The sequence below is a fragment of the Aphis gossypii genome, chromosome 1 (genome assembly GCF_020184175.1).
Source record: "Aphis gossypii isolate Hap1 chromosome 1, ASM2018417v2, whole genome shotgun sequence".
NCBI lineage: Eukaryota > Metazoa > Arthropoda > Insecta > Hemiptera > Aphididae > Aphis > Aphis gossypii.
The window spans coordinates 4,362,553-4,383,869 of NC_065530.1; the positions used below are offsets into that span (position 1 = coordinate 4,362,553).

At 30.0% G+C, this 21,317-nt stretch overlaps 4 protein-coding genes across 4 annotated transcripts; 3 read left to right on the forward strand and 1 right to left on the reverse strand.

Annotated features, from left to right (window-relative positions):
- The first annotated feature begins 172 nt into the window (after positions 1-172).
- On the forward strand, positions 173-3,949 carry LOC114124206 (histone RNA hairpin-binding protein). The gene is made up of 4 exons (XM_027987397.2): positions 173-1,265; positions 1,425-1,535; positions 1,598-1,780; positions 2,980-3,949. The coding sequence occupies exons 1-4, from the start codon at positions 712-714 to the stop codon at positions 3,149-3,151; spliced, it is 1,020 nt and encodes a 339-aa protein (XP_027843198.2). The 5' UTR covers positions 173-711; the 3' UTR covers positions 3,152-3,949.
- A 724-nt stretch (positions 3,950-4,673) lies between these two features.
- On the reverse strand, positions 4,674-6,077 carry LOC114124205 (uncharacterized). Its single transcript, XM_027987396.2, has 3 exons — positions 5,621-6,077; positions 5,425-5,560; positions 4,674-5,359 (listed from the first exon to the last, which is right to left on the reverse strand). Exons 1-3 carry the CDS (start codon positions 5,764-5,766, stop codon positions 4,790-4,792), a joined length of 852 nt encoding a protein of 283 aa, XP_027843197.2. The 5' UTR covers positions 5,767-6,077; the 3' UTR covers positions 4,674-4,789.
- Positions 6,078-6,508: 431 nt separating this feature from the next.
- On the forward strand, positions 6,509-8,932 carry LOC114124209 (phosphoglycerate mutase 1). The gene is made up of 4 exons (XM_027987400.2): positions 6,509-6,704; positions 7,279-7,511; positions 7,630-7,894; positions 8,527-8,932. Exons 1-4 carry the CDS (start codon positions 6,605-6,607, stop codon positions 8,691-8,693), a joined length of 765 nt encoding a protein of 254 aa, XP_027843201.1. The 5' UTR covers positions 6,509-6,604; the 3' UTR covers positions 8,694-8,932.
- A 3,470-nt stretch (positions 8,933-12,402) lies between these two features.
- Positions 12,403-19,920, forward strand: LOC114124214 (receptor expression-enhancing protein 5-like). Its single transcript, XM_050197912.1, has 3 exons — positions 12,403-14,870; positions 14,936-15,034; positions 19,266-19,920. The coding sequence occupies exon 1, from the start codon at positions 12,668-12,670 to the stop codon at positions 13,193-13,195; it is 528 nt and encodes a 175-aa protein (XP_050053869.1). The 5' UTR covers positions 12,403-12,667; the 3' UTR covers positions 13,196-14,870; positions 14,936-15,034; positions 19,266-19,920.
- The last annotated feature ends 1,397 nt before the right edge of the window (positions 19,921-21,317 follow it).

Consider the following 21,317-nt stretch of genomic DNA (forward strand, 5'->3'; position numbering starts at 1 on the left):
GTATTTAATTTTTAGAATCATAGTTTTCAGTGTTTTCAATTGCATTTAAATTCATGTCACATGGAAAACTAGAATTTATATGTATTGGCACGACTGTTTGGTAAAAATACCGATTTCCCGCGAATTTTGTTTACATCGGTATCTATTAGAATTATATTGTATGGTACCTATGTTAACTCATAAAGTTATAACAATATTTTAATAATAATTGATGATAAATTAATGTTGAATGTTGATGTTATTATTTTAATTATACTTTTAAACTTTTTCGTTGTTACGATACCACGCCATTTCGGAGTGTTGTTGAGTTTCAGCTTAAGAATATTTTTTCCAACAACTATATGAACGATGAAAAATATCGTGCAATCATATTTCTTCAAAGGCACAAAGTGTTCGACTGTAGTTTAGCCAATTCATCGCGGTTGCTGTAGTGTAGGGGTTTACCAGTCCGAGTCCGGCTTTTGTTCGGTGTTGTTCGTCATTTATATACTATAGCGTAGGCCGATAAAACGCTTTTTCACATAATATATGTTTATATTGTTAACCGTTTCACTACCGTAACATTTTACATTACTACTTAATTTTCATCGGACCATAGGACACAATATCGTTACAGCTGACTTTTATACTTTCGCACGCTCGAATTGGCCAAATCATACATTTCCTTTGTACGTTGTCTTCCTGCGCGAATTGTTTCGTAACGATACCGCGATGGCTGATGTAGAACGAAAACTTAAATCCACTGTCACAGATCTATCTGGTAAGAGTTGGGCTGAACTCTGTGACAGTTCTCAATCATCACAGTCGCAGACAGACATTGATTCGCCACTAAAACTCGTCGACGATCCGAGCACTAAGAATGGTGATGAAGAAGACGATCTATACGACATGGTTTTCCAGCCAGTCAAAAAAGAGTTTGTCAAAACCTCGACACAGGACGACCTCAGTTTGACTTCCTTCATGAACAATGTACACATGGTAACACCAGTCAAACAGGAATATGATGAAAAGACACCTACATTTGATGAAGACACCATTTGTAGTCCATTTGTTAAGGAAGAGTCAAATAAAACACCAGATAATAATTCTAAAGAAGTGGTTTGTAAGGAAGAAAACCTTAAGAATGATTTACAGCATGCCAAAAGAAGATTGACTTCCGAGTCTGAGTCTGTGGTTACTGATTCTGTATCACCTGAGCGAGTCAACAAAGTTAACAAAAAATCCACAGAGCATAAAAACATACATGATTCTGTAACAAGTCCCAAGTATGCATGCATTTCTGTTAAATAATTTAATAAAATAAATAAAGAATTACCTAGTTAATGAAATGTTTTTAATCTTGTCGATTTTTGTATGTTTTAATGTTTTAGTTGGAGGAGTTTATTTTGAAATGTTTCATATTTATTATTATTTTATTTTTATAGAGTACAATTGGGACGTGAAACAGACCCATTAATTTTAGCAAGAAGACAAAAACAAATAGATTTTGGTAAAAATACTATTGGATACGTCAAATATTTAGAACAAGTTCCTAAGTATGCATTTTTATATTTTTAATAAAGTAATTTAACAAATTATCATTAGTGTTATTTTTTAGACATGAACGTACAAAGAGGCATCCTAAAACCCCTCCAAAAAATTTAAAATATACTAGACGAGCTTGGGATGGATTAATTAAAAACTGGAGAGTTAAGTTACATTTATGGGATCCTGATAGAAGACGTGGTGGTGATGATGATGATGATGCTCTGACTACGGGTTCAAGTTCAAATTTGTGCTCGTAAGTAAATGAATATATAAAATATGTGCATTATATTTATATAACAATGAACAAAAGTAAAAGTTGCTAGTTATATATATATATATATATATATTTAGGATTGATCGTTGATCTGATAATAATAGCACCAAAGAAAATCGGTTAGTCTTAGTGTTAGCAACTCAATTTGATATTCTATGACCAAAAATTATTTTTTTGTGAATAAACATTTTATAAATACAATTAATATATTAGTACCTACTTTCAATTTAATCCGAGTAATCAAGTATATTACATCATGAACAGATGTGTATTTTTATTAACTGGATATATTTGTATGCCTATTCAAAAATAAAATGCTCTCAATACTTTCAAACTGCTTATAATATATTATACTAAACAATCAAATATTAAAAGATAAATATATTTATTAATATGATAACAATTTATTTAATGTACAACTTCAAGCAGCTTATTTCTTAATAATATTATTTGAATACATTTTATTTAATCAATCATCAGCATAAAACATTTTTCAAATGTCTTAGACCCATGTATTTTTTTAGTATTATGTTGTCCAGTTACAATGAATGGTACTAATTTGGTATTTGTTCTATATAATATGTCGTTTTGATTGCTTTTTATTTTATTGTTTATTATCTCATTTGGCACTACTGTAGTGTAGGAAAAAATTATCTCTAATATGTCTTCATTTGTGCCACATATTTTCTCAAGAATTTTTAATTTGAGACTTCCAAAGACTCAAAATTTTTTTAAATTTTGGTGTTAACATTTTATCTATGGTAGAATACAAAACATTAGTTCAGTATACCAATACTACTAATATACTAATACTTATAATTAAGTAGTATACAAAACGATTATAGACTGCATATTGGGAGATAGCCATAATTTGAATGACAATGAATATCTTCTATAAATTGTTAATATTAATGATGATGAAAACAAGAACAACAATTCTTTTGATACTATTATTTAAAATTATGTGAAATAAAAGTTTAGCTCTTTTAAAATAAACATTAGAAAACGTGAAATTTGAAGATTTTTGTGTTTTACTTAATATTGTTATTGTTAAATTATGACTTAACATATAAAATAATATGCAATACCGTCATGTTTAAAACATAATACATCATAAAACTTAATTCCAAACTATAAATTGACTTTGATGTGTAGATAATATTGTAATTAATTTATAGACTAGGATCAATGACTAGTTTAGACTCAAGTTCTCAAGCCTCAGATTCAAGGCCATCAACACCACCACCAAAAGTGTCTGAAGATTCTTCAAAACAAAAACGAGAAAACCATGAAGATGGTCTTAATCAAAATCAAATGAAATTTAAGAAATCTAAAACTGATAATAATTAGGTATCTATGTATGTATACATTTTACTCCCATAACATTTATTGACCATTCATTAAAATATTTTTGAAGTCTTGAGGTTATATATTATGTATATTATATTTAGTTATAAAATGTTTATTTCTCTATAACTCAAAAAGAATTTTATTTATTTTTCTATGCAGTAAAAACTAAATATGTTAAATGTTAAAATTAATGGATACCAATTTTTACTTTATTTTTATAACTATATTTGATTAAAAATATTAGTAACTTAATTTGGATATATGTATGACTATCTAGATATGTATATATAATCTTTATTTTTTATTTTTGTAATAATATTCATATTGAGTCAGTTTTACAATATTATAAACTATGTGTTCATTTTCATTGATTAGAACCTTGTTCGAACAATTAAAAGCTTTCATAATTATGTATTGTACCAATTTATAATTATTTTAAATTTATTATGTCTATTTATTACTTTTATTTTATTACTATGAAATGTATTAAGAATTAAATTTTGAGTATATTTGTATTACATCCTATTTTGTATATTTGATACTTTAATAGGTGTCTATGTAATGAATAGTACACAATAATATTTTAATTATCTAACTATTATTCATTTAATATTTTGTATATATAGAGGAAATTGTTAAATACGCACATAATCTTAAGTCTTAGTTGCATTTCTTTGTATCATGTACAATTTTTCAGTGCATTTGATCACATTATTACGCTAGTCCTTTTATGTCACACATCATATTAATGAAATTCTACCATTGGTATATTAAATATATTCAATTTTATTTAGTAGATTTGAAGTGGAAAATTAATTTTTTACATTATTATGATACAAGAATGAGAACTGTTATTAATTTATTACAAAATAGACCTGGGCCCTAAGCTTTCAAGAATACATTAATTTTAAACATTATTAAAGAAGTATTAATTTGGAAGACACATTCAGTGAGTTGGGTAGTTATGAATGTAGTTTTTGATATATGACGGACCTTCAAAGAGGTTCGTTATAAATATTGTCAAATTTATAAGCAGTGTCAGTAAACATAGACCTTAAAATAAATTCTAAAAGTTTTCAAATTACTTTCTTTTTAGATTTTTGAAAGTCAGTATACTATACTAAGAATAAATTTGGCAGCAAACTTGTGTACAAAACATAAAAGTATAACTTTACTAAATGTTGAGTGTACTGATATTAGATATTATGAAGATCACACGACGTTTTTTTTATCTTAGCATGATTTTGTTGGAGGCCAGGACACCAATTGGGGAGGGTAAAATAGGGCACTTAACCTGAACTTGTAGCTCAATAAATATTACCATAACTTTATTATCTAACATTTGAGAATTTTTTTATTTTAACCCCCCCCCCCCCCCCTAAAATGTTATTTATGGGTGCCAATGTTGGAGGCACAGTCTGCCGGAGTGGCCAGTGCCCACCTGGCCCCTCCCGTAAACACGCCTATGGAGTAACATAGTTACATAAATTAAAATAAATAAATTATACTAGTTTCTCATTAGTTTTTATGTTAAATATTTCAGTCTGTGTATTCAATAAAATTAAAATATACATTAAAAATAAAATAAAAACCATTTCATAGTTTGTGAATTACAGTAACCATTTAAACAAAGCAATATTATAACAAAATATTCTTATCACAAAGTGCACTTAATAACAAGTCAAACTTTTTATTTAATGTTTCAATTTTATTCTCAATTGTATTCATTTGAACAGCCATAGTTTGAAGTTTGTCTTCTACTTTTTTTTCAAAATGTTTGAAACTATTTGATAGGAATTGATTGCCCTCTGGATTACTATTTGAAAATTTGGAGCTTTCCTCATTATTAAAATTCGACATTAACATGTCATTATTAATTGATTTTGATTGCTTAAGATTTAATGAAGAAAATAGTTTTAAAGCATTTAAGTCTAATGGTTTTGATCCCAACAAATTTTGAACATTCTGCATATTTATAGGGCCCAAGAATTTGTTAGGATGCTCTTTCATCTCGGTTAAATAAATAATTATGCCAAAAATCCAAATGAAACCGGAATCCTTAAATTGTTTTAATTTCAAAGCACATTCTGTACTGTCGATGGGTATCAAATGAGAGTACATTTGTAATCCATCAAAATCACTGTGACTTATAGACTGATGTATAGACAAATATTCTCCTGTCTTTGCAAATAGTTCGATGATCCTGGCCTGAAAAACAAAAAATCAATTGCTTCCACTTTTAATATTCATAATGCAAAATGACATTATCATACCTCAGAACACACAGCTATTGAATCGATTACATACATCGGATCACTATTGATATTTATGAATAGGTCACTTAAATGTTCAGGTTTCTCAAAATTCACACTCTTACAATCAAATTCCTGTATTGATTGCAAGATATCACTGCAACAATAATTATAACAATAATTACTATTAATTACATTTAAAAAAAAATTGTATTACAGATTTTTGGCATCAGTGTAAGATTGCTTTGGACGAGTCACAACACAGTTTTCGATGTCCAATCCACAAACGTTTGACTGCCAGTCACACTTGACTTTTATAGTATTAGCATGAAGCATAGTGAAATTCATAAGGTCATTTGACATTTAAATTCTCAAATTAGCAATGTCGTTGAGACTCGATAGTTCAAAAAGCTTAAAATTAAATATTATAAGCTGAGAATTGTTTAACCTTAGTACTGTACTGTTTACTGAGTGACTAGATTCTTTTTATTTACAATTTATAATATAATATTCAATAGTTATTACAAAATATTATATTATTTGTTCATAGTCATTAGCTAAAAATGAACTTAGAACTATAATACCATGATATAATAAACTTAGTTTAATATTAGTTTATTATATCACGGTAGTTAGTATTTAGTATTTACTACTTTTTGATCCTAATAAACAATAAACATTAAACAGTTAATAATATAATCACGATTTAAGATTAAAATTATCTTAATTGTTGATAAACTAACTTTCATGGATAAAGTTTACAATTGATCTTTTTCCCCATGACATTATATACCCACATATTTTTCCTTCAAATCAACGGAATTGTAAAGGCTAGAATTCAAAAATTTTTAATAATCCATTTTTTCGTAAAAATCAAGAGGTATTGTTCTACGTTTGAGTAACATAATGTCATAGTTGATTATTCATGTGTATTTAAAACGATGATAATGAATGTCTTCTTACTATTTTGAACAATCGTAGGTTGATTTGTTCCAGTGGAGCTCTTAAAGGTTATTGACATTTTGAAGTTTGGTAACACTTGGTTTTATGCTTATCAGTAATGACGTCATGAAATTTTTCTCATTTATTGAAATTTGACTTTTAGCTAATCACAAGGTTACAAGAAGTTTCAATTTTCACCTTCAATAGTTCGTTAGAAGACTTCAATATTTCCAAATTTCCGATTTTCATAAGAAACACAATGGCTAAGTACAAGGTAGTAATGGTTAGACACGGTGAAAGTGAATGGAACCAAAAAAATTTGTTCTGTGGATGGTATGATGCTTCGTTAAGCCCCAAAGGTTAGTAATATCATATTATTTGTAGACTATGTGCTATTTGCATAATTTATATATTATTTATTTTAAATTATTATAATATTCGGTTCTTCCAATGTTTTGGAATTCAATTGTACCTAAAGCACTTAAGGCTTCTTTTGAGTTGTGTTAGAATTCGATTTGATAATGATAATCTGTTAATTTAAATTTAACACATTGACCGCTACATGGCCGTCGATGGTCATTTAATTTGTATTTGTTACACACCTAGCATATTTTTAATGTATACCAAATTTGTATATCCTAAATATATGAAAAAATAGAAAAATAAAAAAAAAACATTATATCAAAAAAATTGTAATGATTCCCGTTATGCCATGGTTCTTATTTTAGTGCATTATTGTAGCGCCATAAAAAATTTAAAAATACCAAACCAGATTAATTTTTGGTTGCTGGCAGTCATATGGCATGGTAGTAATGATGAACTATGGACGCTAGCATTTACAAATGCATAACATTTGAGAATTACAGATGACTGTTGGCGGCCATGTGACAGTCAACATGTTAATAAGGATTTGTGCCTTAATTTGTTAAATAGGTGAAGAGGAAGCAGCAAACGCTGGTAAAGCATTAAAACAAGGCAATTACAAATTTGACCTAGCCCACACATCTGTATTGAAGAGAGCACAAAACACTCTGGGTGCAATATTGAAAGAACTTGGCCAAGAAGACATTCCGATATCTAAAACTTGGCGTTTGAATGAAAGACATTATGGTGGCCTCACTGGATTGAACAAGTCTGAGACCGCAGCCAAATATGGCGAAGAACAGGTAATAATCTCACTTATTTAAATTTTTTGTTATTCAAACATTATATTCATGTTTAAATTGTTTAATTTTCATATCTAATTCTAATATTAATTTTTATTGTTTAATATTATGTTTTTAGGTTCAAATTTGGAGACGTAGTTTCGACACTCCTCCACCTTCCATGGATACAGACCATGCATACTATGATCAAATCGTAAATGACCCTCGTTATAAAGATGAACCTTCAAAGGAGGAATTTCCTATGTTTGAATCATTGAAATTGACAATTCAAAGGACACTGCCTTACTGGAATGATGTTATTATTCCTCAGTTAAAAGAAGGAAAACAAATATTGATAGCTGCTCATGGAAACAGTCTTAGAGGAATAGTCAAACATTTAGACAGTAAATTTCTTACTTATTTATTTTTAATTATGTGCAATCAGTATTCATTTTTGGGTTCTGGCTATAATTTATAAATTCTACTCTGGCCAGCGAGTGATCGTTATTCTTTGACGCATCCAAATGTACAAGCTCCCATTTTACTACCTAGTCGCGCTTTAAATTCCCTCATTTGCTTCTTGGTGACTGGTGGCCAGTGGTAGTGTGAATTTATTATTTCAATGACAAAGTAAAAAAATTTTCAATATCCACCCACCAACACCAAAGTATTATAATTTATTTTATGTATTTTATATTAAATCGATGGTGTTAAAATAAATTCCTAACATCAACTTTCTACATCCACCTGCCTACCCACTATTTTTATTTGTGACTCGGATGCAACCAATTTAACCTTGTTTACGCCACCACTGCTGGTGGCAATGACAGCCAGCATTTGTACAGGTTTAGTGATGGGAAATGCATGAGTTTTGGTAGCCACCCTGTAACGTTCTCTTGCTGGTGGGGGTATATTCAGTCTATAGTTCTGAGATTTGATTGAGAAAGTACATTGATTACGAGATTTTTTTTTTCTGCTATTTCATATAAATTTAAAAAATAGACATATGTTTGTTTACATAATCTATATTTTTCAGATTTGACAGAAGACCAAATCATGTCTCTTAACTTACCTACTGGTATACCATTTGAATATGAATTAGATGAAAACTTTAAACCTGTGGTTTCAATGAAGTTTTTGGGTGACGAGGAGACTGTAAAGAAGGCAATTGAAGCTGTTGCTGCACAAGGCAAAGCAAAATAATTGTTAAAAACAACAAGCCTAATTCATTAAAAAATATTAATACTTATTAGTAGCATCAACTTTTTTTAATGTATTCTTTACATTGTATGTTAAATTATTTATGCAACTATTAGGTAAATATAAAACTATTTATACACTAGATACAGTTAAAAAGTACTTTAATGTATACAAATAATATACATATTTTAGATTCTGAGTGAAGTGAGAAATGTATTGGTAAATACAAATAATGATGTTTATTTCTTTTTCTTTTTTATTCTGGAAACACTTTTTCTCTCCATAACCTTTTTAAACTGTTTTTCAGTTGATTCCTTTTCTTTTAATAATTCTTGATCCTAAATAGATAATCAATAATTATTATCAATACATTTTAAATTGTATACAGTTATAATCTGCTATGTATATATATATACATATTTCATGCAACTATTTTTTTAGTGTGAAAATATTGAAATATAAATTAAAATTTAGTGAGTCTTGAATGTAATTTGATTACCTAGAGCCTAGAGGTATTTATTTGTTATTTGTAATTTAGAATGTAATTGTTAATATTGACTTTTGTTTGTGTTATTACAATATGTTGCATTTATTCCTTTTTACCTCCAAAAATTATAAATATCTTTTTAAATCATTGAATACCTATAGTATAATTAATTTCAATAATTCAATACATCAGTGTTCCCCAACTATGGAGTTTGTTAACTTTTTGTCTTGTATATAAGTATGCTTTTAATTCTTTTATCGAACTTTCCTTAAAATTTAATTTTCCATTTTTTTAAATTAGTCAGTTTCTGTATTCTAATTCATTTTTAAATGATAAATGTGTTTCGATCATGAGTATTCCTTAAACTGTATTAAATAGTTTCATAATTCGACAATCGCAAGCGTATCTATCCAACTACAACTTATATTACAGTCTCGTTATTTGTGGAAACTGGAAATAATTGTCAATTGAATGGATAAGATATCTATCATATTGCTAGTTGAGAATATTCAGGTAACGGGCAATACTAGCTGTCGGGTTATAATATTATATTTATACGCTGATTTTGATGCACAATAAATTTAACGATTAACAGGAATTGATCGGTTATTAAACTACAACACTCAAAATAAAAGACGCGTCATTAACTAATTTGCAGAACCGATTGAAAACCATCGGGATTTAATTATGTTAATTAAAACTGTATTTAAAATATTTTAATTCTATTATTTTAAATATATATTATAATCATATACATTACACATTTAATAGGATAAATTTTTTTTTTTGGAAAAAAGTGGGTAGGCCCAGGCTTACCCATTGGCTACGTCACTGCTTTTTCTATATTAAATAGTACATCTATAACATCTTACCTCTTTTCATTTTTGATGTCTCTAATAGTATTTTTAATGATATACCTATCAAAGATTATATATGAAACAAGTAAACAGGAAGTTTCTATTATCAATTATCTAAACACTGTTGCAAATAATGCTTTAAAAAATATTCAAGAATTTACTAAAATACTAGTATCAAAAAAACTTAGATAGAGTATTACAATTACTTTCAAATACAAAATAATTCAAATTGCTACTGTTATATTATTATTTTTTCAAGCTTTCCATAATATGATTATTGATTAATCACAATTGTAAAAATTGATGGTTACCTAATGGTCCGTGTGGAAAAATTTAATCATATTATATTAATGCCATTAGGTATCAATTTTTTCATTGCTTATCAATTTTACAATTATTTAACTTAGCAAGTAGTTACCTATTGTGTAATATCTTGAAAAAGACGAAAAAATTAAACATTTTCATAATTAGTATATTATAACACCAGAAAATTAAACCTATTTACAAAAAATATATTTAATACATAAGCATTTTCTAATATTCGATTCTAAGAAAAATGTTAAAATACCGGTACCTACTCAAATGCTTCACAGTAGTACAGTACTGTTAAAAGTTACATATAAATTAAAATCATAGGTAACAGTCAAGAATATTAATAAAAGTTTAAGCAACGGATTTATCTTAATGAAATTCCAGAAATACTACTATAAAACTACGTATTTCAATATAAATTCAAAGGCGTCATTCGTTTGGTCGGCTCTTCCTAAATTTACCCGAGTAGAGTATTACTATGTGGGCGGAAAGTAACCGATGAAAACAATGCGTTTATAATGTCCATGCGTAGAAGTCATGAACTTGTGAATATTCATCTCCATGTAACCGAAGTGTACGTTGCGAGGGAACAGGGAAGTAATAACATCATATAACAGGGATGGCCACTAACCTTAACTTTGGGAGCCGCAAATTTATAAAGTTAGTTTGAGGTGAGCCACATTGTAAAGAAATATTTATAAAATAAAGATACATTTTTCATTTTAAATCAAATGAAAGAACATTTATTTACATTTAATTTTAGTCTAAGTTAAGCCTCGTTGTGGCCACTCCTGTCATATAATATGGCTATCAAATTTTTAACCGAAAATCCTAAAAAAATGGGAAGGAAAACGTATCATCATCCATATAAATTTTGCCCAAATCCAAAGTTAATTAACATCAAACCATTAAGTTTTACGTTGTGTAGACAGCAGCAAAACACATTTTTTTGTCAATTTTATGTTTTTTACAATTGACACCCGCTGATAGGACAATATTGGCACCGAATATAAAATTTATAAATACTGAATAATCAGCGTATAATCGTATAATATAATAATACAATTCAAAAGTCTATTCTATTAAAATTAAAAGATAAACTATTTCGTAAATATTAATTAATATAAATATAAATAATAGGTGATAAAAATAAAAGATAATATTCAAATTTAGTGTTAAATTACTTTAATTAATTAATTTAATGTTATAATCATTTATTATTACTTTTGTTATAATTATTTCAATTATATCGGAACATTCTGAGTCCATATTGAATGAATATTATGAATCTGTTACTTTTAAATAAAACTGCAGAGTACAAGACTTTGGTCTATGACTATACACTACTATACAGACACTAACTAATAACTAATAACTATATTGCCTATAGGTACTTACCTACTCAGGAACATGGACCTTATACTACTAGATAGGAACTGTAGCTGATGACAACTGCATTACGAACAGCGTAACAACATCCCGCAATGATGGTAAGCCGTTTTGGACGACAGGCGTGCGTATGTATATTATGTATTAGAATTTAGAAATATATAAATTGTGACATTAGGCAATTAATAAAATAGCTGATAAATCATTAATAATAGTTCTAATAGTCAATAGACAATATAAATAACCCATGCTGCGGAGTTACCAATATTACCGTGCGCATGATAAAATAAATAAATAAATTTATTTTATCATGACCGTGTGTACGAGTAATCGGGTAATCAAACAGCACCCTCTATCTTGTTATGCATTCCATACGCTCATTGCTTATCTATATAGCAGTATAAGATCTATGCTCAGGAATTATGCGATTATCATAATCGTAATCGCTCGGTGTCAATTGTCCGTGTTCTAAAAATATCGGGTGTAAAAAGTCCGATTATCGGCAAAACCGTCGGGTGTCAATTGTCCGAATACCAGGGCCGTATACAGGGGGGGGGGTAGGGGTTCAAACCTCCTCGAAATGTTTAAAGTAGGTATATATTTATAATATAACAAAAACTAACAACGTCTTTATGTGTAAATGTATATTTTAAACCCCCCCCCCAAAATTGATCCTGGATACGTGTTTGCCGAATACCCACATTTTCGTATCTTAACAATTATTATTGACTATTGTAACGTTTTTATGGCGTAGGCCGTAGATATACACTGCCGGAGTGTTGTTTACTTGTTGTTTCCAACTGTTGCTAATCTACTGTGTATATATCTAATAAACAAACTCAACAAACATACGTCGACAGCAATAATAAATACGAATTTTATTCATAAAACGGTCTGATTGCACTTGGTAATTCGTTGATGTACGGCGAACGATGACCACTGCTACGAAGATCGAATTGGTGAGGAACATCATCGACGAAGCGTTGAACGACAGATCGAAACCTTGGGACGCGGCGTTCCGGCGGGCGGAAGCGCTGACCGGTCTGCCCAGGTTCAAGGTGCTGCTGTGCGTCATTCTGTTCACGTCGGTGCTGTTCGTGTACGGGGCCAGCGCGGAACTGATGAGCAACGCCATCGGGCTAGTCTACCCTGCGGTGACCACCGTGTCGCTGATGGTCTCGCCGCCGGTGTGGCGCAAGTACGACCTCGTCACCGCCGCCGCCGAGGCGCGCAACGAGAAGTACACTTACTGGATGACGTTCGCGGCGATGTTGATAGTGGAAACGCTGTGCCGGCCGATCCTGCGGTTCGTGCCGCTGTACCAGATGTGCAGGACGTGGTTCCTGATCTGGTGTTTCGCGCCGATCCGGCGCAACGGTTCCGCGTTCATATACGACGCGGTCATACGACCGTGTTTCGAGCATGGCGTCGTCGGACTCATCTCCAACAAGTTATTTTAATTTTTTGATTAACAGAGCTGAAAATATAAAAACTGGAATTTAAGTATTAATTATACAAACAGTTAGTTTCTTTTATCATTGCGGATTTTATTTACACGCCTAAAACACGTGACATGGGAATAAATTAGATCTTTTAAAGCTCTGTTAATCATAATCATGTTATTATTTCATCGTTTTAATTAGTTTACGGTGTAAAATAATGCGTTAGTTAATCATGTACCTATGTTAAATAACAACAAATCTTGCAGTGTTCTCATACAAATCGACGTGTCGCACTACTTTTTTTTAGTCGGCGATTCGAGCGTTAAAAACTCGCGACAATCTCAAAAACGACGTGACGTCTCGATTCGTATGAGAATTTCGCAAAAAATACAATTAGAACGCTTATTTTTACATTTAAGATAATGTTCTAAAAATAACTAGAAGAAACCCAGATTTTGAAGATAGAAAAAAATTTGTCCTCATTCATTTCAGAAACACCTTAATTTATGTATATTGTATAATACAATATGTATAATTTTTCCATTTCGCATCTGACCCGTTTTGCAGGGATGTAATGGAAGGAGTCGCCTTTCTATTTAATCTCTTATCATTATATCATTATATCATCATATCTATATCATTTATGTCGATATGTCGCATCCATTTTACAAAACGGGTCAGATACGTCATAAGCGTTCTAATTGTATTTTTTGCGAAATTCTCATACGAATCGAGACGTCACGACGTTTTTGAGATTTTCGCGCGTTTTTAACGCTCGAATCGCCAACTAAAATAATAGTAGTGCGACACGTCGATTTGTATGAGAACACTGCAAGATTAACGGTGGTATTAGTTATTTGTTGTTATTTAACATACACGATTAGCTAACGCATTATTTTACACCGTAAACTAATTAAAACGATGAAATAATAACATGATTATGATTAACAGAGCTTTAAAAGATCTAATTTATTCCCATGTCACGTGTTTTAGGCGTATAAATAAAATCCACAATGATAAAAGAAATTAACTGTTTGTATAATTAATACTTAAATTCCAGTTTTTATTTCAGCTCTGTTAATCAAAAGATTAAAAGACCTTATTCAGAGGCGAAGCTAGGATTTTTTTATGGAGAGGGCTAAACACTTTTAACTTGAGTTATTGAAAATCAAAAACAACAAAAAAATTAATAAACACTTTTAATAATACTTTTTTAACTCAAATATTCTATTATACAAGTATAGAATTAATAACAAGAAATATATTAGTAAAATGTTTAAGGAAATTTAAATATTTCAAAACAATATAAGAAATACAGCCAATGGGGGAGGCTATAGCCCCTTTAGCCCCCCCCCCTTGGCTACGCCACTGACCTTATTGGAGATCAGTCCGACGACGCCATGCTCGAAACACGGTCGTAAGACCGCGTCGTATATGTACGCGAAACCGTTGCGCCGGATCGGCGCGAAACACCAGATCAGGATCAGGAACCACGTCCTGCACATCTGGTACAGCGGCACGAACCGCAGGATCGGCCGGCACAGCGTTTCCGCTATCGACACCGCCGCGAACGTCATCCAGTAAGCGTACTTCTCGTTGCACACCTCGGCGGCGGTAACGGGGTCGTCATTAAGACATCAGAAAATAGATAAAATCGCTACGACAACGACACAGTGGAAATTCTAACTTCTAAGTATCTTAAACCATTCGCTCATCAAAAACAACTTACTCAAACCGCATCTCTCGCCAATATTATAGTATGTGGTATTGTGGTGGAAGAGTGTTCGGACAAATCAATCATTAGCCGATTATTCGTGACGGAAGTAAAATCGGCCGCCACCAGTTCACGCTCTTGACGTGCGGTAAGTGTATGATTTATAAATATTATGTGTAGCAAATAATTTTTAAGGATAATGTGAACACTGTCTCTACTATTAGTCTGAACCGCGCAATTATAAATATTGCATAAATTACGGATAATGTGGCATTGTGGTGTGGCGTCTATTTTTAAGTAATAAACACGAAGAGAGAAAAGACGCAACGTCTAAAATATTAGGCTAGTCCGGATTTAAATAACGTATTTTACTCTAAAATCTATTTAAATTGTATATTTTATTAATTATCTACACCGTATTCCTGACGATAACAACAACGCTGTCTACCGGCGTGCATTTAAAGTTATCAAAATCGACTGGTAGACCACTAGAATGTGATGTCGCATATGCGATTTTCGTGTTTTTGACTTGTCCAGTTTACAGATTACACTTTTTTTCTGTGTTATTGTCAAACGTCATTTTCCGTGGAGGAAGGGGAGGGCGATTCGAAAATCTTACCATTGACAACGAATGTTATGTTTATTCAGATCTATCATAGTATCATGTAAAATAGCTTATTACCTACATGCCTACGTATCATTATTGATAGTATCGATCATAATAAAATTATTATTATTAAAATAAATAATGATTGACGATGACATATATTATCATGCATCGTAACAGAAATATTTACACTTTAAGTCGATGAGCCGATACCGAAAATATCCAAACCGACACTTAAAAACGAAGGGCAGCTAGGATTAACACATTTAATTAGAATTTAATACCTCCCTTGGGCTCTTCTCAATGTTCTAACTAAATGCAATATAGTAAAATAAGAATATTTCATGGGTTAAACGTTTGTAAACTATTTTAACATTATTTTTTCAACTTTGATTTATTTTATACTAAATACCTAGCTAATTACGTTTTCTATAAACGTTAATACTTAATATTATGCTTTATTTTTAAATTTTTTTTTAAATGTATTGCTATTTTTCGTTTTAATTAACATGTTTTTCAACTGTATATAGTCAAAATACAACTTTATAAATTTATAATCATTTAATCTATGTAATTGTAGTGTTGTACACTTTATTATTCCATCCTCAAGTTGCGTTATTTTGAATCGTCAATATTTGTATTAAGGCGCAGATTATCATCATTTTACTCTCTAACTTAACCTTACCTAACTGTGGAGTGCGTTTGAATGTTCAAACGTAGCGTACCGTTTTATGGGTATACACTTTGATGACTGTGTACAATGCTCAATTAATATTTCGATTGGATTTAGAGGTCATTCTGTCTCTGTTTGCTGTTTGTTTGATTTTAACTTGATCGTTATATCGTCTATTTTATAACAACATAATTAGCTTGCCGCCGTTAGTTTAATCTAGTCAAATAGTAGGTAATATATTTGATTAAACATTTGAAAATAAATATCGACCGTATATAATGATATTGACTAAAATTCAAAATTTATTTCACTATTCCACAACTTTTAGGAGGTGTTCAAAGTTTTAATTAGAGAACGTGTAATAATCATATTTATTTTATATTAAACACACATATTATATACATATAGTATTTATGCATATGTCACAATAATATAAAGTTGGCCAGACCACTCAGATATATAAAATAATAGTTCGTGTGAAATCCTTATTTAAAGATACCTACTATATTTGAAACTATATTTATTTACATGATTTTAGTCCCACTGTCATTCTAACGCTGGTGTTAAAATTTAACGAAATTATAATTGTGATTGTAGTAACGGCTAACGAGGACGGTGATTGATTATTTAATGCGAGCGTATTTATTCGCAATGGCGTTCCGTACAAAAGAATAATTAAAAACACATTAGTGACGGTCGTTTAGTGTTTTTTAAGATTTCGTCCGACATGATCGAAATTACGTAGCTAATTAATATACATTATTATAAACTTCACACTTACATAGTAAGACTTAAGCTTATCGTTTAGGTACCTAATATTGGCAGGGTAAAATACTATTTTCATGAAATCGACTGTGCTTAATCTTTTACTCGTTGTAACTTACATTTAAATGTTTATTTGTATTGCGATTTTGCTAACATCTAATCATCTCAAAAAGTTAATGAAAATATATTTTTTTATAATATAATAGGTGTATAGTTTGAAATTATTATAAAATATAATTTTGAAAATATTTAAATATGTATATGTTTTACTATTATTATTGTTATCGTATTGTTTTTTACTGTTTTGAACGACGATATGTCAATATATCTTTTACCTCCACATAGAGCAAAATATATTTCTGACAATTTTCACGACGTATAAAAACTACCTAATGAATTTCGAACGAGTGACCTAGCGAATTAGTTTTAAAAATAAATTCAAAAAATATAAAAGCTATTTTCAAAAACAGAAAATATACTTATATAATAAATATTGAGTATTTATAGTTAAATAATCACCCTGTATATGTTACACGGGTGCGCATAAAATTAAAAACACCGTGTCGAGACGATGAGTGATATCGAAAAGCGATCGTTTTTTCTTTCTTTTGTCGTCGTATCGATAATAATAATAATAATAATAATAATAATAATATGACCTCGGCGAGGCCGCGATCACCGAATCCGATTGTTTCTGGGTCGACCGCGAAATTTGTCCAAGGACTGTGTATAATATTATTATTGTTATATAAAAACAAGACGAATGCGTTTTATGTTGTATAACGTTAGTAAAGATATTTTGCGTTCAAGGCTGTTGTAAAAATGAAAATTAACGAAAAATAGCTGCAACCTCTACAGATATATAAACATCTCGTCGGCGTCTTCGAGACGTATTCTAGACAATGTATAAATGAAAATCGTCTACAGCGGCGGGCTTACTTATATAGCACATAGTGTTCATGGGGTCCCAGTGGAAATGTGCCACATTTCAACTGTCATCTGGTATAGATTGTTTTTGCGTAATTTAAGCGACACCGGTGTGAACGGGGTGGATGGTAGGAAGGGAAATACCTTCAAAACGAGAACAAGTGCCAAACACACACACACACACATATACATTATATATATATTGTACAACGTACAAAACACAAATCGTCCTCGGAAACGAACCTTTTTCCTTTTTCTTTTACTTTGTTTTTCGAACGCTAATCACGTGCAAGAGACTAGAAAACCGACCCCAAAACGAAGCATAAATATAGTGTCCCATAATGACAATAATTCACAGTATAAATAGATGTATATACCTAGTATCTAATGTGTCTCTTGCGTGGTTGCTGTAAGTCGGAGGGTTAAGCTAAAAGTATATTATGTATTTATATTTTATATATAAATACAGCTGATATGGGTATATGCTGTATCAAACACATCTGTAAATTTGGTTTTTTAGTAAAAATATAAAGATTTTTGATGTTAATATGATAAATATTTTTTAAAACGTCTACGGATTGGTTGCCAATTACGGAATTGGTTGTCAAGTAGGTACTTCTATGTTAAATAGAAATTAATTTCTAGGTGGACTAAATAGGTAAAATACTACTTGATGATGACATTTTGTTTTAATAATAAAACTGTATTAAAATATACTTTTTCAACTGAAGTTGAAAAATTATTGTATATTCAATAATATTTTAATAACCGAAAACAGTTTCCTTATATACTTGTAAGATTGAAGGCGTGTTGTTGTGTATTTACTTTATGAGAATTAACACGGCATAACACCCTGCAGTATATATGGAATATGAATGTGTTATGGATATACGTAATTCAGTACTTGCAATTTTTTAAATCAAAAAATTTGTATCACGTGGTTTCTGGTTTCCACAAACTTAAAAAAAAATAAAAAATATAGACTATAGAGTTTTAAATAATTGTAGATTTATTGCAGATTTTATGATAAGAAAAACATGTTAAAAATAAAAAAATACTTAGTTAAAATATGGGATAACAAACTATTTACTATAATATTATATAACAGTTAAAGCTTGTAACACCGATTACGCATAAACTTACCATATTAAACAGAATAATTAAGCCATTTATATATACCTACAACCGTTAAGTGTTTATAGTGTTTACACTTAACATATTTATTCTTCACATTGTCACGTACTATTTTTATTCAAAAAACACAAGTAGGTATACCGAGCAAACATTATAGGTGCATTATTATATGGTAATGTAATAAATACATACCTAGCTAATGTGACTAAAAGATTTATTTTTATCATTTCAAAGGATTTTTGATTTTGGTTATTTTTATTGTTTTCAGGAAAAAGAAAGTGCTTGAGAATTATTTTTATAAAAGGATTAAAATAGTCCGACGCTTTTTTCACCCGAACCTCCAAATTATCATATTATAATAATTTGGACTTATAAAAGTCCGTTTCACTCGACGAATCGATAAAAGCAAACAAACAGACTGACGAGGAGGAAGAGGAGGAGAGGAATAAGAAGAAAAAGAGAAAGAGGTGGAAAAGAAAAAAAGAAGACGACAAAAAATAGGGAACGCGCGAAAACAGCCCTTTAAGCCGGACGCGTGCTGCAAACTCGCTGGGAATAACTTTTCAATTTCTTCAGCACAAACGTAAACAACACAAATAAACGACCTGTGGGACTAATTACACCGCACCCGGTATAGGATTCACAAACTCCGTTTGTCCCGAAACTGCAGAGTGAGATTGTATTTATTTTGATCGTCATCGTGAACCGTAAACTTATGGAAGGGACGTTAAATTCGTTTTTGCCAACAATAATAAACATTAATTACTGCAAAGAAGAATATTATTATTATTTATCCACCGCGCAGAATCATAATATTATATCGCATAATCGGCGTTTATTCAGCGTAGGTACCTATATAACAATAATTATGCCGGCTAGAAAGTACGATGAATTTAATATAAATCTTATGTTATTTTAATATACTTATTCAACGCGTTAATGAAATTATTGAAACATTTATTAGCTTATTACGTAGTTGCATGTACATAATGATAATGATAACACTCATATTATTATGTGTTTGTATTGGGTACATAAATGTGTACTGTTGTAAACAAATTAGTTTGTTACATTATCAATGAAAAATTACACACATAAAAAAAAATGTTTCGTACGATAAACCGCTAATTTTAAATGTAATAATTACGTATACACTTTAGTCGTAAACAAAGCTACGGCTTATACTAATCTGTCTGACATCTGTAACTGTAAATGAGTTATTAAATACTATGAACGGCTTTTGATAATAGTCGTTGTTTTGATTGTCGAATCAAAACGAACGTTTTATCTTGTCTACGGACTACGATTTAATAACTACATTATAGTAGTTTCACAAAGGATTCGTTCAAATTAACAATTCGCACTCGATAAATTAAAATTCTTAATCGTTCAACACACATGCGTAACCATAATAACATACAGTGTCAGATGTCAATATACTTATAGTACCTGTATAGTAATATCGCAAAAACTAAATACGTCAAAACGACAAAAGTGTCGTTAATCAATTGATTTGTTTTCACTTTATTGGCATAAATAATATGTGTAAACATACTGGTTGAGGTCAGTGTGCAGTGTACGATTTTAAGCATCTATTTCTATAATAGTATTGTAGGTTCATGTGTAAATATTTTTTTAAATGTAATTATGATATCTTGTCTTAAAACGACGAATAAAAATTCATTCAACAAGACTAAAATAGTTTTGTATGTTCACATTTTTGAAGTCGCATTAAACAAAAGGAGCATATTTCATACACAAAGAAAAATTAAAATACCTACTGTAACAAAATTCGAACGATTTTAATTAAATTAAATTCTTAATTCAGGTTTCAGATTTAAAAGTGCATAATACGTACAATAGACATCATACACTATAATATAAATATTAAATATTATTTAGTGAATGAGATTTTTTTTTTATAAAAATTTGACATTTTTGTGCCGGTTACAATTATAAAATATTTAATAAATAATGTTGTATATTTTCCAGATGTAAGTTAATATAAAATTAAATAGAGTAATTACGCTGGAATTTGTATTTTCTTACCTCATCTACTAGGACAAATATTTTTAACCGCAACGTATATTTATTTAAACGGTCTATAATAGTCAAAAAAAAAAATATATATATTATTTTGATATTAAATGTTTGAAAAATGTAGAGTTATATATTAGTATATATATAACGAGTGCATTATGATTCATGTATTTTGTTTTTCTATTGGTAATCAATGACCAAGGCACCTCTCCCCTTTTTACGATTTTCGTTATTCGATCCTACGAAACATTACACACCACTATCGTATGGGATGATATGA

Bases quoted from the DNA above. Each gene is read 5' to 3' on its own strand.
- LOC114124205 (XM_027987396.2), bottom strand. From the start codon at position 5,766: ATGTCAAATGACCTTATGAATTTCACTATGCTTCATGCTAATACTATA. The intron at 5,561-5,620 runs GTAATACAATTT...TTATTGTTGCAG, and splicing joins TACACTGATGCCAAAAATCT to TGATATCTTGCAATCAATAC. The intron at 5,360-5,424 runs GTATGATAATGT...TTTGTTTTTCAG, and splicing joins CAATAGCTGTGTGTTCTGAG to GCCAGGATCATCGAACTATT.
- LOC114124206 (XM_027987397.2), top strand. From the start codon at position 712: ATGGCTGATGTAGAACGAAAACTTAAATCCACTGTCACAGATCTATCT. The intron at 1,266-1,424 runs GTATGCATGCAT...TTATTTTTATAG, and splicing joins GATTCTGTAACAAGTCCCAA to AGTACAATTGGGACGTGAAA. The intron at 1,536-1,597 runs GTATGCATTTTT...GTTATTTTTTAG, and splicing joins TATTTAGAACAAGTTCCTAA to ACATGAACGTACAAAGAGGC.
- LOC114124209 (XM_027987400.2), top strand. From the start codon at position 6,605: ATGGCTAAGTACAAGGTAGTAATGGTTAGACACGGTGAAAGTGAATGG. The intron at 6,705-7,278 runs GTTAGTAATATC...TTTGTTAAATAG, and splicing joins TGCTTCGTTAAGCCCCAAAG to GTGAAGAGGAAGCAGCAAAC. The intron at 7,512-7,629 runs GTAATAATCTCA...TTATGTTTTTAG, and splicing joins CCAAATATGGCGAAGAACAG to GTTCAAATTTGGAGACGTAG.
- LOC114124214 (XM_050197912.1), top strand. From the start codon at position 12,668: ATGACCACTGCTACGAAGATCGAATTGGTGAGGAACATCATCGACGAA.